The following is a 16,252-nucleotide window of genomic DNA, read 5'->3' on the forward strand; positions in this document are numbered from 1 at the left end:
TCTATGCGAGACACTCCTCATGTGTCAGTAAGAGATGTCACATCTCCTTTTTAGCGCAGCGGAAAGCACTAAAATAAAATGCATTATAAAAATCTTATCCTAAGAGCATTTTCGTAATTTTCTAAAACATATCATGCATTCTCATCTAAAATTGATTTTCTAAACTCCTAATCACGTATATTTTAACCGCCTAAGATAAAGTAGGCTAAGATGCTAGCTTATCAAAGTGATCTCTAAGATTTGAAAAAATTCAAATGACTACTAATTGAGTGACGTGTGCCTTCTCTGAGTTTCAAATTTTTTTGAGTTAGACAACCTGTGTTCCATCTTCTATGAACGTCTACATATTAATTAAATTTTTTTTTTTTAGAATTTTAAGATTTCCTTCGTTTCCAGAAATTGTGATATTTCCTAATGTCCTTTTCAACTTAGTTTCTTTGCTAGAATGGAAGAGTTTCAATCTAGAAATCCAACGAATTTAATTGAATTCAATTCCATCAACTATGAAAAAAAAAAAATAAATAAAAACATTCAAATGAGGTGTTTTTATAAACAATTCTCTCTTTCATCTCATCATCTCCAAATTTAGCTTCCAAGATTTACAATAAAATTTGATATATTTAAAATTTAATAGAAAATTAAGACATTTTGTATGTATCGTTACTCATGTATTACATGAAAATATTTATAAAAATTTTCAGATATAAATAAAGTGACGACGTAGTTGTAGGTAAGTCAGAAAACATGAATGAAGATTACTACCCCTAACATGAGATTTAGGTCCAACTTTTCTCACAACCTCATTGCTTATATATGTCCTCATCCAAGCCATGAAAACTCAAGAACCCTATAAAAAGAAAAGAGTGGAGATATATGATTTGACCGTATCCACCTAGACGTTGTCCTTTAATGGACTATGATATAGACACATAATGTTGAGAACATGGAATAGGGGACAAGAACGTGAGAACCTACTGGTAGGTTACTTAGTGATTAATTTTATACTCATCTTCATTATTCTTTATTTTCCAGATGGGTGATGGTCATCGAGAGCAGTCGAGTGTGATGCAATAAGTTAGGCTATGTTGTCAGTGAGTTTAGTTTTAGAAAGGAGGTTATGAAGTGTATAAGGTAGATAGGAGAGTTGGGCATAAAATTGAAAAGCTAGTCGTCCTTGTGCTTGCCCTCCCTACCAAAGTTTTAAACCTAAACTCCAATAATCCATCGCAGCGACCTCTCAACAAGCAAGGGTTTTATTATTATTATTATTAGAATTATTTAGGGTAAAAACAAAATGTAAAACAAATAATTGGATTTCAATTATTTTTCTCTCCATTTTGTTTCATTTGATACAACAGACATGATTGTCCAACGTACGTGCACCTCCATGCCTCTGCCTCTCTCTCTCTCTCTCTGTCCCTAAGGATGACTGAATAAGTCTAAATCCAAATCTCAAAACAAACCCACATGGCCAATGAGCCCATCCACTTTTCTTTTTCTCTCTCTTTCTCTTTCTCGGGATGTTTTAAAAATCTAGATGACTCGAAAAACTCGATCATCCCAATTCAATTCGTACTATTTGAGTTGGGTTGAAGTCAAATAAATGAAAATGTTATAAATCAAATTGATCAATCCGTTCTTCTAAAACTAGACTGAGTTGCTTTAAAAGTAGGGGATATTTTGCTTTTATAATTGTATGAAAATTGGGTTGGCCTAAGCAATCAATGTGTTTGCTTGGTGGCCAGACCGATCGAGTTTGGGAGTGTCATTTCTTCAACTCTATCGGGCTCCACTCGATAAATCACTCTCTTTTTTCTTCTCTGACTCAAGTGTAGAGAGAGAATGGTGATGTCGATGTCGATATAGTTGATGGGTACGACGGGGAGGGTGGATTTTTCTTGTATTTAAAATTATAAACAGTAAAGAGAAGTTAGGAGGCACTAAAAAGAGTTGAGGTTAAAGTATTTAGATAGGTTTTTGGTGTAGCATTTATTGGCATTTACACATTTGTTTTTGCCAAAACCTTCACTCATTCCATTTTAGATTTTTAAAAATTTCAATTAATTTATTTTTAAAATACCATTCAATTTTTAAAACTGTTTAAAAAATTACTAGTTAAAAAAATACTTACTATTGACATTTTTAACTTTGATAAAAAAAATTTAAAAGTTTTTTTAATCGTCAATATACGAATAGAAATTGTCTACTTCCATGTTATAAGGTAGTAATGATTTTGTTCCTTTAAAAAAATTAAACTCTTAAAAGGCTGAGGGTAATTTTTTTTGAAAGTTTAATGATATTTTTTTTATAAAGGTCAGAAATATTTTTATTAATTTAGCCGACTTTTTATTTTAAAGAATTATAATGAGAAACGTTGATTGATCGTACTTGAGATCGAAATTGTGACAATAGTAATATGGTTGGATTTGGTTGACATTAATGACTTTTGAGAAATTTATTTAATTATTGATTTTGTACATTAATTTATAAAGAGCTCGATTTTGATTCATGATTTAGATAGTGATAAATATAGAGACGAATCAATATAAATGTGTGAACTTAACTTGGAAGCAAGAGATTTTCTTGGAAATTTCATGTTCATATTATTGAGACTTTGGTCGAGTTTATTTATTTATTTATTCTTTTCCAGGGATTCTTTTTCTCCTTTGACTATGTAATAATGCAATAATAATAAATAAATAAATAAATAAAAAGTCATACCCATTTCTATCATATCCAACGGTCAAAACTGGGTTTTAGGAGTTTGAAAATTTGGCCCGTAGGAAACAAAATTTCAAGAAATTGCGTCTACATTTAAACACCAAAAGCCTTTTTGGAAACTACTTGTGTACATACACTGTTCTTCTTCTTCTCGTTCCTCGCAACCTTTCTCAATCACGTCTACGATTCCTACCAAGAAACACGTTCGCTTTACGATTGACGGTTAATCGAAAATGATGATATAATAGAAAGCTGATATGAAAAAGTAGATGATCAAACAAAATTTAGTAGTACGGTCGATGAAAAGGGTCTTAACGGTGGATGAAAGTCCCACATTGGCTAATTTAGGGAATGATCATGGGTTTATAATCAAGGAATAGTCTCTCCATTTGGACGAGGTCTTTTGGAGAAGCCTAAAGTAAAGCCATGAGAGCTTATGCTCAAAATGGACAATATCATACAATTATTGAGAGTCGTGTTCGTGTAACATGTGATATCATAGCCATTCATCTAACAAGTAATTTTGTTAAATATGTATATGTTTCTTGTAAAGGGTTTTTCTTTTTTGATCTCGGAAGAGTGTCGGGTTGAACTGCATCTTCAACCTTAGTATAGCTTCAACCAAAATATCAAATGATCTGAATCTCGACCATTTCGAGTCGAGAAGAAGGTAATAAATGTGAAGAGAGTAAGATGAGGAGGAGGACATGAAGGAGGATATAAGTTGAAAGATCATAAATGCAAAAGCATTGAGGAAACATAAAGAGAGGTAACGGTTGACATGACTTCATTAAAACATAAACATAAAACCCCCTTACAATGTAAGGTCCGCATCCAGCACCTGTAAATACACGCATAAAAACTTTTATTTATTTATTTATTTATTCATTTTACACATTATTAATAAATGATAAGAGTTCTTTATTATTAATTTTGCATTTCAATTTTTTTTTTAAATTGAAAATATTCTTAAAAAAAACACCTATAAAATTTTAAAAGTAATATTTAATATCCATAATTTTTATAAAAAAGTTATTACGGTCAATATATGAACAAGAAATCGTCCTAATAATATACAAAAAAAAAAAAAAAAAAAAAATAATAATAATAATAAAAAGGCAGGTGGTCCCCTCCGTGTGAGTAGACGCTTGCAACACGGAGTTTGGCATCCTCATTTAAACCTGCGGCCAATACTTGGTAATAAGACATGGATCCACTGCTTCTCTCTCCTCTTTTCTTTTTTCTTTTAATTTATTCAATTTTTTTTTTATAATTAAATTATAAGTTATTCAATAATTATTTTTTTTCTTCATATTTTATGTTTCCTAAATTGAACTCATTTTATTAATAAGATAAAAAGAAATATTATTCATTTTTTTAGTTAAATTAATAAAAATATCTTTATATTTTATATTCATTTTTTTTAGTTTATCTATAATTTTTTTTTGGTAAAAAAGAAAGAAAGAAATACTCTTGCTGTTCATATACATATGGAACCGTTAATTTCACATCTAAAAAATATCTATAAACTTTTAAAAGTAGCATTAATACTATTAACGTTTTTTTTTAAAGTTATTATTGATAGAGATTGAAGAATAAAAGGGAATTACCCGTAAAGTTTAATCTTAACCCATACCATATTTTCTCACTTGTAATACCAGTGCCATTACGATTGATTGTGTTTGCCACACGAGAATCAACCATAGTTCCCAAATTCATAATAAAAATACCATAGAAAAATGAATTCCAATTTAAACGTCGATTTGTATGTGGTACTAGTTCTTCAGAGTTAATATTTTGTTTGTGATTTTTTTTTTTCATATTTGTGAGAACGAGAACAAGAGATTGGTATCTAGATGAGTTCGATGTCCAAATCAATTATCAGGGGTTTTTGGACACTGTTAACTATATTTATAAAAACGAAAACGAAAGATCGATATACGATTAATTACATTATGATTAGAGCATAATTTGATCGTGGACCTAAATTAAATCTTTCTAAAATACATCTTCAAACCCTAATCAATTTAAATCCTTCAATTACTCTTATTTGATTGGTGACTAATAGAGCACTTTTATTTGATTCAATGAATATGGCTATGATTTGATTGCACTTGAAATTTAAATCCTTTTTGTTTGGGTGTGAGAATACGACAAGAAAGAGTTTTTTTCTCACTCCATCATATAATTTGATGGGTTCAACTTTAATTATATTTGGAATGGGATTCGATCATACGTCATGTTTGTTGATTGATTATTTTATTTTTCTTTATGGAAAAAATTAAATTTATAAATTTATCTCATTAAAGGTAAGGTTTATGGATAGGAAAAATGTTAAATGGATTTGACCTAATAAGAAGAATTTTACGTGTTGAGATTGTCACACCATTTAGTATATCGAGATGTTTTAGGTTAATCCTGAGGCAAATAAGGCATGAACAACTCTTGCTATTGAGCTATCGCTGTAGGAGGCTCAAACTGACTAATTAAAGAGAAGATATTATATATATAAATGGTATTAGAGCTGTGCCCTTATCTTAGCTTAACTATTTCAATATAATCCTAAAAAATCTAGTCATAATGATTCATGTGTCGAACAAAGTAGGTACGAGTCTCGAAGGTGTGATCATAATGAAGATCCAAGAAGTTGTGATATCGAAGGTGTAAAATCATAGTGAAGAACCATAGTAGAGCTCCATTGAACTACCCATGTGCTTTAAAGGAGAGGAGTCGTCCAAATACTGGTAGATGGATAGATGACTATTCAAGGAGAGGCTCAATAGTGTACTTTGTTGGAGGATTCGAGGATTCTTAAACCATTGTATTCGAAAATGGCTATGTCTATTACGGTGGTAGAAGCATAAAGAATAGTTTTGGGCCCAAAACGCAAAAGCCAACAACATGACCGATGAATTTCAAAATATTGAGATGCCCAATGAGTTTTGGAATCTTAACATTTGAATGTCTATCAGAAACATTTGGACTAACTTGACATGACATGATGCATGTATTTTCATGTTAATAGTTACATTGATCAAAAGGCAAGAGGATGAAACTTTTGAAGCTTAGACTTAAAAAGGATTATGTTTAGTCTTCCACCTATTAAACATTTGTAAAATTTAAGATACATAATTAACGGTTTAAGATCATGCTAAAACAAAATTCAAATTTTATGTCGTAGTAAATTGATGACTTTTAAAAAGTGCCAAATAAGTAAAAAACTTATTAAACGTTAAATTAAATGTTTAAGAACCTATAGCCCGATCCAAGATCTGTGCCCGTGTTTGAACCACTCTGCATCCGACTCAAACCGACTCTACATGTGCTACGCGTTAGCATAAGAAAAATCGAAGGAAAATTCGCTTGCGCTTCTAAAATGGAATGCACGCTCTCAGACCTGAAGCAACAAATCAACGTGCGATAGACTAAGGTGCGACTACCCCTAACCAGATAGATGTCTATACTAGCACGTGGTTGCGCGCATGGGAGTTCCTCTAGGAGCGTGAACATGCGTTGTGAGCCTCTTTTTGTCCCGTTTAATCTTTGTTCGACTATTTTTCATCCCAATTTCAATATTGACCTTAATTTCACTTGATTAAGACTTACAAGTAAATTTTTTAGGAAATTTAGAGTTTTCGGTAAGTGAAAAAGCAAGCTCAAAAATGGCCTGAGCCATCCAAGTAAGTAGCCACTCATACTTTTCTCAAGTAATACTTGTAAGGATCACTAAGATGTGCTAGTATGCGAACATATGTTATCTTTGATAGTTAGATAAGTTGCATGCTTATTTTAATGTTTTTGGCAGAGTGAGAAAGGTGGATGAGATGTTGTGATCTGTGCTTCAAACGCTTGATGGATGCTATTGCCACATTGAGTTTGCATGAATGTTTAGATTATGATTTTTATGCATTAGGTGATTGAAGGAATATATACCTAATAAGTATGCATGAATGAATAGATTATATTTCTCGTGCTTTAGGTGATCAATAGGAGTATCTCCTTAACCAAGTATGCATGAGTGAACCAAGTTAAAAATAGGGCGTTAAAGCTAGAGCAATTTTTACGTTCACTGAAGTCAATATGTTTCCAGTAGACCGAGTACCCAAGTATCATGAGCGGTGATCAGAGAACTAGATTTGAGTGAACCTATAGATTGGTTTAGCCTCAAAGAGCTAACCTCGAGTGACTTAAAATGCAAGATGAGATCTAAACGTCTTCAGTGGGGACACGAGTCTACATAAATAATTTAGCTCATGATAGGTGCCTCATATGTAGTAATAGTTGGAGCATGAACTTAAATCCCAGAGAAGCATGAACTTCTTAAATCCCAGAGAAAAACTCAGTAACATACTAGTTTAAACATTAAATCAACAAGTAGGTTATTTATCGAGTATTTATTTTTATATAATTTTTTTTCAAGTGCTCACCGGTTGCCGTTAAGATGGGGGAGTAGTATGAGTATTTATTTTTATACAATTTTTTTTCAAGTGTTCACCAGTTGCCGTTAAGATGGGGGAGTATTCGAGATTATACTGTCATATAGGGGTTTTGACCCAGGGCATTAGTTCAGTCTTTATTTTTATATTTTGTATCGATTCTTCATTTGTTTGTAATGTTGTATGACTCCAACTCAGGTGAAATTTTACGTCTTTTTGCTTCATTTGTTTATTATTGTTTTATCTTTTTAGTTATAGTTTGAGACTCGAAGCCTCGAAAATTGAGTCGTGATAAAGCTACTAAAAAAGCTTAATGGAGTCACCAGAGGCTAAAAAAGCTTAATGGAGTCATCCGAGGCGGAGGAGTCACCAAAGTCTCTGCCTCGTATCTCCTCTAATACGTCTTAGCGCTAGTAGCACCCTACCAAGTAATAGGAGTATGCATACCATCAAATTAGGCCTAGAGTGTAGAGCGTTGAGGGGAACATATGCCTCCATTTGGTGGAAATGGTCAAGGGTCTCATGAACCTTCTCTACTTTGTAGAGAGGTAAATTAGTAGCGGGTAAGTACATAAAGTCACACCCCATACTTACACCCCATACTTAGTGACTTTATAGTCCTTTGGAAGAGTCCGTCATTAACCTTAATGATGTTCAAACCAGCTAGATGTCATAATGTCTTTATAAAATTTATGAGGTAGTGTCTCAACTTATGATACAATCCTTCACTATTGTGGCTATGCAAGTTGACTAAATCAAAAAACAGTAAAGTAGCTTACTTCAAGCTAAAATACGTCATCCAATAGATTTGTGGTGCCAAATTGGGTGAACCACCTCACGGACATTAGATCTGCTCGAAACTTTAAAGGTTCCTAGAAGCTTAGATAGTTGTAGAATTTAGCATGAACTGCCTTAGAATACAAAGAAAAACCCATAGTAAATCCTAGAGTGTAAAGAAAAATCCATAGTAACTTAATGGGATAAGAAAGCGATCAGAATTGAAGTAATTGAAAATTGAAAATCTTTTATTAAAGAACTTGCATACTCTTTATTTGCAAACAAAGAAATTTGTTTCACATATCACTCTTTAGGAGGGAAATAGACCCAAAATTGAGTATACATTCCTACAGGAACAATCATCGCACTAGACGAATTACTCGACTTGAACAACCACACCCGCGCTGATTGATGGCTCAAATCATGGAAAAACATCGTGGGTTGAAGAGTGATTACAAATTTAATTTCATCCTTTTCTGAAACATCTCCAATTATGCATTGTTTTTTCTGCAAAACATCAATCAAATTCGGTAAAAAAAAAAAAAAAAAAACGCTCACAAATTTCTTAAACATTAAAACACGACATACCCTTTTGGTAAGAACAATCTCCTTATCTGCATTGGAGAATTTGACTTGTGAGTCCGTTAAAGTAACATGAGCTGCAACAATTGTGGATAGAAATTAGAGGCAAAACGTTTCAAGAATTATAAGAAAATCAATAAGAATAAAAAACACGACCATAATCAGCATGTAATTCTGTCACGATGTTTCTGAATGTTGGTGAATCAATTGAGACAAAGGTTGCATAATCAAGTCGTGCTAGGTGATTCATCTCCGGAGGATTCAATGTCAACTCACGAAACGACGTGACTTTCGGCTCAATTTCTATAAAATTAAAACGAAATTAAGGAAAAGAAAAGCAAGATTAAGCAAGAATTATTGTGCATGGAAGAAATAATACTAACTTGAATGATCAAATCTTAGGTAAAGGCGGTTTGAGCGTTCGACAAGGAAGAAGAGCATTGAAGAGAAGCCACGGGCGTTCATGATGTTCATGGTGATGTAGAATAATTCAAGGGAGATTATGGAATAATGGTGAATTTTATTGGTGTAAAAGAAGGTGAAGAATCCAGGCGATAACAGGAGGCCTGCGTTGAAGGCGGGGGAAGGATGTTTGACCTCTAACGATAACATAATCGGCGTGATTCTGAGGTCCGCTTTCTCACCGATTAGAGCAAGTGTGGACGTTGCCTTCAGGAGAGGAGCGAAGCGATCAAGCTTGAACATCATCTTGGCTGATGGGATGATCTTGGAGTTTGAATGGAGGATTGAAATGTAGTGGCGTTTCAATACTTTTTTCTCAACAGAATTTGCTCATTTTATGTTGGTTTAGTTACATGAATAATCACAATAAAAGATCCAAGATTTAGTTTTCTCATTCTTGAACTAAAAAAGGAAAGAAATAATGTCAAATCTGGAATAAATTTAACTAATTTTTTTCTGTTTCAAATATACTAGAAAAAAAAAACAAAAAAAGAATTGTCAAATTTCGTTTTTGGATGCATTATTAATCATGATCATGAACAATATTATGTATCCACAGTTAAAATAATGAGTATAATTATCTAATGAATTACTGAGATAGGTATGCATTATCTATATCAGCAGATTTTTTTCCCTTCAAATTATAGTATCTTTTCACGTATAAAAAATTTAATTTGATATGAGACAACATAGATGGTTGGAGTCAGTAAAAGACTACGACATGAATATATTATAGTATTTGGGTAAAGTGCGCCCTAGTTTTTCTTCCATTTTTCCTACAATGACACATGACACACGTAGAGTTGGGTCGAGTCGTGCTAGTTTTCCTTCCATTTTTCCAACACTGACACGTGGCACACGTAGAGTTGGATAGAGTCGAGTTTTTGGATTAGTATACCCTTGGCATTGGCAGGTCACATAAACAATAAAGTCTTTAAGTCCAAAGTTAGTAAAAAAAAAAAAAAAAAAAAAGCAAAAAGGCATACTTATCAAGTATGAATCTACTCTCACATTCTTCACAAAAATAATAATAATAAACCTAATAAAATGTGTGAAAATTTTCCAATTTCTATCGTATTAAAATCTCATTACCTAATTCCTTTTGAATCACTCAGATTTAGAGAAAAATAAAAAATGAAAAACTCAAAGTTTACCTCTCAGTCTTTTTCGTATCGTGATAGTTTTGAACAATTCAAGTGTCCAGACTTGATCTCTACAAATCGAAGTCGAAGTCGGTAGCTGTTACTTTTCCTTTTCTCCCTTTTTCTCTTTTATTTTTATTTTTTTTCTTTCTCTACACTATCTTGAAGTACAGCCTCTAAAGCCTCAATAAAATCTTCACGGTATAAACTTGAAAAATTGAAAAATTAATTCTGGTCCAACTTAAATGTTACAAATTCTCACATCCTTAAAAACTTTCCACCCCAAAAGCTGCTTATTCCTAAATCTCAATGTAGGACGTCCTTTTGTCCATTTCTCCTTTTTAAGGTACTACGTCATCTTGACGGTTGCTCCTCATGGTGCTAATCATGGACATCTGCCTACAGTGCATCCTCATGTGGACGAAGAGGTCATCCTAAACCTTGCTGACCTTTAGAGACACTTCCTCGAATCTCTCGACTATACGTGTTTCTAACTCTTTGGAGTGCTACCTCTTCTTCTCCTACATGAAATTTCTCTATGCTCAGATTTATAGGTCAATACGCGATTGATATCGTTGCCAAGACATGTTAACATTCATATAATTAGGACCCATCAACATAAATGTTAAATAATTAAGGATAAGTCGAGTACTTGCCACCACTGCGTCGATCTCATCGGCCTTCCTGACCGTCGTGTTGTGGTAAACTACGTCCTCCTTGATTTTGGCATGCAGGCATGTTAATATCCTGATTCTTCTTCTTGTGAGTGCACTCGACTTTCCACATTTAAAACATGCCTTTATTCCTGCCAAGCACTCACCCTCATTCTTGCTGTTGCACTGTGGGCATGCAACTTTGCCATCACACATTAGATGCGTTGCTCCACATGCCCTCTATGATTTGGCTCATCACATGCACGCACGGACCATTTCCATAAGATTTACTAATTCTTTCTAATTGAAATTGTATTTTCATAATTTTTCATTAAGAACTCATACCATCGCAAATATATTTTTCTTGTAATTTATAATCAATGAGGAGATATAATTAAATGAAAAATTAATTATTTTTATCGAAATTCAAGTGTTACATCAGAATGCATAAATTAAGTTAAGATATTATAAATTTTTGTTAAAAATGATTTCGCTGTAAAAGGATTAACAAATATCTAAGTCAAGAAAACTTGATTGAAATTTAATTGAAAAAGAAAACTTGATTGAAATTCGATTGGAAAAAAAATTAGAAGGAAAACATGCTCAAAATAATGTAAGGGATTTACTTAGTAGTAGAAACGACAAAGGTTAATAAATTTTATTGACGGATTGATTTACTTAACACACAAATGACCCGACATTGCATTTCATGTTGCTGTTATTTCAAGGTTTATAGGTTACAGATACCTTAAACTTATATGTTTAAGAAAAATGTCTTACAACAAATCAAAAGAAAAATTAAAACAGACATAAGTAAAAATAAAACAAAACACCAATATCCTATACTAACTTAAGATATAAGAAATTAAATGCGATTATTTTATACACATGTCCGAGGTCTTTAATTGCGATGTTGTTGTCAGCTGTAAAAGAGTGTCTTACCTTTACCTGAAAGGTAGAAGTAACATATTTTGACTTGCAATGTCTATTATATAACACCGGAATCGGAATCTGATTAATATGAATCTTTTAACTTTTCATTTTAAGTTCTATTTGAAAGATTTTATATTTGAAAGATTTTATGAAAGGTTTAGGGGGTGGATTTTATAACGTGATAGAAGAGAAAAACACTTTAATACTAGTTGAATCTTGAGAGACATTATAATTATTTTTGCACTTTTGCCAAATTAGAGAATCGATTTATGGTTAATCAATGAACTAAAGTTAATCAATGAACACCATATAAATAGTAATACCCTCCAAATCATATCATGTCATGCCAACTCTCTCTTTTCTAAATTACTCTATATAAAAGGAGAACTTGGATGATACAAAATCATCATCTCTTCAAACCCTTCAAACAACCAAACATGCCTCTCAATTCTATGTTCTTCTACCTTTTCCTCTTCTCCTCTCTAGCAACCACCAATGGTGGCGGTGGGGATGGTTTCACCACCTCTCTCTTCCACCGCGATACCCTTTTCCCTACTCTCCACCTTCCATCTCCCTCCCGCTACGAACGCCTCACTAATGCCTTCCGCCGCTCCTTCTCTCGTTACGCCACCCTCCTCGACCATTCCACGACCGTCTCCACCACAGGCATCCACACCCCACTCATTCCCAACAATGAAGATGGAGAGTATGTAATGTCCATCTCCATGGGAACCCCACCGATCAAATTCTTCGCCATTGCGGACACTGGAAGCGACCTAACGTGGACCCAATGCATGCCATGCATCAATTGCTTCAACCAATCAACTCCTCTTTTCAATCCACGTAATTCCTCTTCCTACCGCCCCGTACCATGCACGTCCACTACATGCCGCTCCATCAGCATTTCCCCTTGCATGCCCCACCATCCATCTTGCACTTACAACTACAACTACGCAGACCAATCCTTCACTAACGGTGACCTTGCATTTGAAAAGCTCACCATTGGGTCCTTCAAACTCCACAACACAATCATTGGATGCGGCCACCAGAACGGTGGCATCTTCAAAGGACGTACCTCAGGAATCATTGGACTCGGCACGGGTTCTATCTCTTTAGTCTCTCAAATGAGAAAGATTGCCAATCTCAAAAGACGCTTCTCATATTGCTTACCCACCTTCTTCAGTGATTCAAATGTTACCGGTAGAATAAACTTCGGCCGAAACGCGGTCGTTTCGGGGCGTAAAGGGCATAAAGTCGTTTCTACCCCTCTAGTGTTGAAATTTCCTTCTCCCTTCTATTTCTTGACACTTGAAGCAATCTCTATTGCAAACAAGCGATTGGAAGCTGCTAACGTGTCGAGTGCTTTAGAACGAGGAAATATTATTATTGATTCCGGTACAACATTGACGTTTTTGCCTCGAAATTTGTACAATGCCGTCATTTCAACTTTGGCTAGTGTTGTTCGAGCAAAACGAGTGGAAGATCCATTGGGGATTCTTGAATTGTGCTACGTTGCTGCCAAAGTTGATGATTTGGATATTCCAATCATTACGACACATTTTTCTGGTGGTGCTGCTGTGAAGTTGTTACCGTTAAACACGTTTGTGACCGTGGCTGATAATGTGACTTGTTTGAGTTTTAAGTCATCGTCTGATGATGATTTGAACATTTTTGGGAACTTGGCACAAGTCAACTTTTTGATTGGATATGATCTAGAGCGAAAGAGATTGTCGTTCAAACATAAAGTCTGTGCTTAGAGACGACATGTCATCTGACTATCGGAAGAATTAAGGGCGCTACCAATGGACAAGAACAAATGATTTGCTCTAAATTATCTTTCACATCTTGTAACAAATTTCTTTTCAAAACTATATTTTCGCTTGTAAAATTTGTTTCAAAATAAAGGTGCAATGAATTTTAACACCAAGAAAATAGTGCAATAATCTATATCTTACCTCTCAAATTCACTCCAACTGAGTTCGTATATATGATATCATTTATTCTCATTTGTCGTGTATCATTTTTCTTTAAAATATTCATCAATCTTGTTGTACCAAGCTCAAAGAGTCTGTTTTAATCCATATATTCATTTCTCACCTTCTATACCACTCTTTGCGTTTCTTTTATGAATCCCTTCGGATGTGCTTCATAGACATTTTTTTTCTTTTTTTTTTGTAAATCTCCATTAAAGAATGTTACCTTGACGTCAAGTTAAGCAGACTATCGCAATTTTACTACTAATGTTAGAACAGTTCTTATAGTTTCATGTCGCAATTTTACTACTAATGTTAGAACAGTTCTTATAGTTTCAAAGCGAACTACTCGAGTGAAACTTTCTTGAAAATCTATACCCTATTATTACACATACCCTTTGGCCACAAGATGAGCTTTAGGCTTCCATATGCTTCTGTCTAGTGCAAATTTTGCGTTCAACTTCCATTTCAAGTTAGTTGCATTTTTCCATTCGGTAAATCAACCATGTTCCATGTTTCCTTCTTAATTATCTACCTCTCTTTTATCTTGACTTTCTATCCCTCTTTCTTTTTCAATTGCTTCTGGATAACTGTCTAAATGTAGAGTCATATCAAGTCTTTTTGTAGTTAATATTGCACTCTTATTCACCATTTTCTCATTTATTCCCCATTTATTCTACTTAGTGAGCATGAAATCGTTTATTGCAGTCCAACATGAAAAAAATATGATTTTGCATAAATCGATCTTAATTGTATATTTAATTGAGTTATGTGGTAAAATTTCAGACATTTATGCTAAACCATGTGTGAGTAGCAAATTTGGAAACAAATGAGGGAGGACATGGAAATTTTAAATCCACGTAAGCAGTCCAAGTGGGCCATTGACTACCAATGAGGAACATCTTATGTGGACAACTTATTCCTTTTCAGCCCTAAAGAGGAACTCATGCTCAATATAAAAAGAAAAGGAAGACCAAGAGGAGGGGACACATTTTTTTGGGGTAAAAATCGAATTACACAGCAGCAGCTCTACTGTAGTGAACTGCTGTGAAACTAGAGAAGAAGAAGAAAACCCTAATCCAGCAGCTGTTGACAGCAGAAGGAAAAGGAGACCAACGAGGATTGATTAGGGCAAAGAGGTGGACGTGAGAGCTTAAGAGAAAGGAACTTCCATTGACGAACGGCAACAAACCGGGATAACTCTTTATTTCCTTATTCTCTTTCCTTATTCCATCAATTTTACATAATGAAGATGCAAATTTCTCTGTTTAATTCAGTTTGTATGGAGAGCTAAACTTAATAGGGGAGGCAAGAGAGTTTTATATAGTTTAAGTATGTTGACGGTATGATTTTAGTTTATTAAAGAGTTGTTAATGATTTATATGTATGTTTAATTAGCTACTTTACATACATAGTTGTTCTCTTATTCGGGAGAAGAGAGGGAGTAATGAAATCCTCTTTAATACTCTAGTTCCATAGCAAGGAGATTTGAAGGGTAATAGAAGGGTTAGGAATAATTCTTCTCCTAGAGCCTTGTTAATAGAAATTACAACGATTATGGAAATAATCACCATTCATGACCCTCGGAAGTGGGCTTGAGAATCTATTAAAAAGAACTAAAATCTACCACAAAACTCAACAACTTATCTATTTAATCTCTCTTAGCCGAACTTTCCTCATTATAGTGGATTTTCTCATCATTTTCTGTTTTCGACAGCAGTGGCACTCTGCTTTAGTTTTGTTTAAATAGTTAAAATCTATGTTAAGGATATTTAGTAATAAATTATAGTTTACCATATATATTATATTTGATATTTTATTATAAGGCAAATATCTAATATTTGCCTTATTACTATAGGTATCTTTCCTTTATTGTTATTTCCATTTATTACTATTTCCATATCATTGTAATTTATTTGATTATAAATAAGATAACTTTCACACCATTTAGGTGTGGTGGATTAACCAAACATTCACATGGTATCAGAGCCATTTTGGTTTAGCAACCCGGATCCTTTCTTTTCAATGACTTTTGAAATCTTCTACTGTTCTTCTCCACCACCACTGCTGGCTTTGACGCCGCATGGGCAGTTGTCATAGTTGCCACATGCAGAGCCAATTGATTACCCTTCGGCTCCACCCTTTTGTCCTCAAAATCATTCTTCGCCATACTTTGTACATACAACCTCACTTTTTCCAACACAATCGATTTTCCCTCCACCAATATAGTCTCTTTCATTTTCTTCTGAATATTCCCTTCATCCTTCACATAAACCCTAACCTAAACCTATCAACCTTCTGCAGAGATTTACCTTTGGAATTTGCGCGCCGCACTGACCTCTTCGCCAACCAAGTTGCCGCCGCCCTTCTCGCCAAAATTGGCTCCTTCGCCCAATGTGGCGACTCTTCCGGCTTCAACATTGTCTTTGTCCCTTGCTCTAGGTTTCCCCTTCTACTTCTTGGGGTTAGACATATTCTCACCAGAGCCAAGGTAGCATTGTCGCTAAGCAACAATCCCTCTTCATGGGTTAAGACATATTCTCGCCAAAGCCAAGGCAGCATCGCCGCTGAGC

General features: G+C 34.1%; 2 protein-coding genes across 2 annotated transcripts; one reads left to right on the forward strand and one right to left on the reverse strand.

The window, feature by feature from the left end:
* Window positions 1-8,237: 8,237 nt before the first annotated feature.
* On the reverse strand, window positions 8,238-9,224 carry LOC111464207. The gene is made up of 4 exons (XM_023108302.1): window positions 8,900-9,224; window positions 8,673-8,819; window positions 8,523-8,593; window positions 8,238-8,441 (listed from the first exon to the last, which is right to left on the reverse strand). Exons 1-4 carry the CDS (start codon window positions 9,222-9,224, stop codon window positions 8,238-8,240), a joined length of 747 nt encoding a protein of 248 aa, XP_022964070.1.
* A 2,919-nt stretch (window positions 9,225-12,143) lies between these two features.
* On the forward strand, window positions 12,144-13,463 carry LOC111464208 (aspartic proteinase CDR1-like). The gene has a single exon (XM_023108303.1). It carries the CDS (start codon window positions 12,144-12,146, stop codon window positions 13,461-13,463), a length of 1,320 nt encoding a protein of 439 aa, XP_022964071.1.
* The last annotated feature ends 2,789 nt before the right edge of the window (window positions 13,464-16,252 follow it).

This window comes from Cucurbita moschata, unplaced genomic scaffold (genome assembly GCF_002738365.1).
Source record: "Cucurbita moschata cultivar Rifu unplaced genomic scaffold, Cmos_1.0 Cmo_Scf00030, whole genome shotgun sequence".
NCBI classification, from domain to species: Eukaryota; Viridiplantae; Streptophyta; class Magnoliopsida; order Cucurbitales; family Cucurbitaceae; genus Cucurbita; species Cucurbita moschata.

Bases quoted from the DNA above. Each gene is read 5' to 3' on its own strand.
- LOC111464207 (XM_023108302.1), bottom strand. From the start codon at position 9,224: ATGATGTTCAAGCTTGATCGCTTCGCTCCTCTCCTGAAGGCAACGTCC. The intron at 8,820-8,899 runs GTTAGTATTATT...TTAATTTTATAG, and splicing joins CCTAAGATTTGATCATTCAA to AAATTGAGCCGAAAGTCACG. The intron at 8,594-8,672 runs GTCGTGTTTTTT...CAATTGTTGCAG, and splicing joins AGAATTACATGCTGATTATG to CTCATGTTACTTTAACGGAC.
- LOC111464208 (XM_023108303.1), top strand. From the start codon at position 12,144: ATGCCTCTCAATTCTATGTTCTTCTACCTTTTCCTCTTCTCCTCTCTA.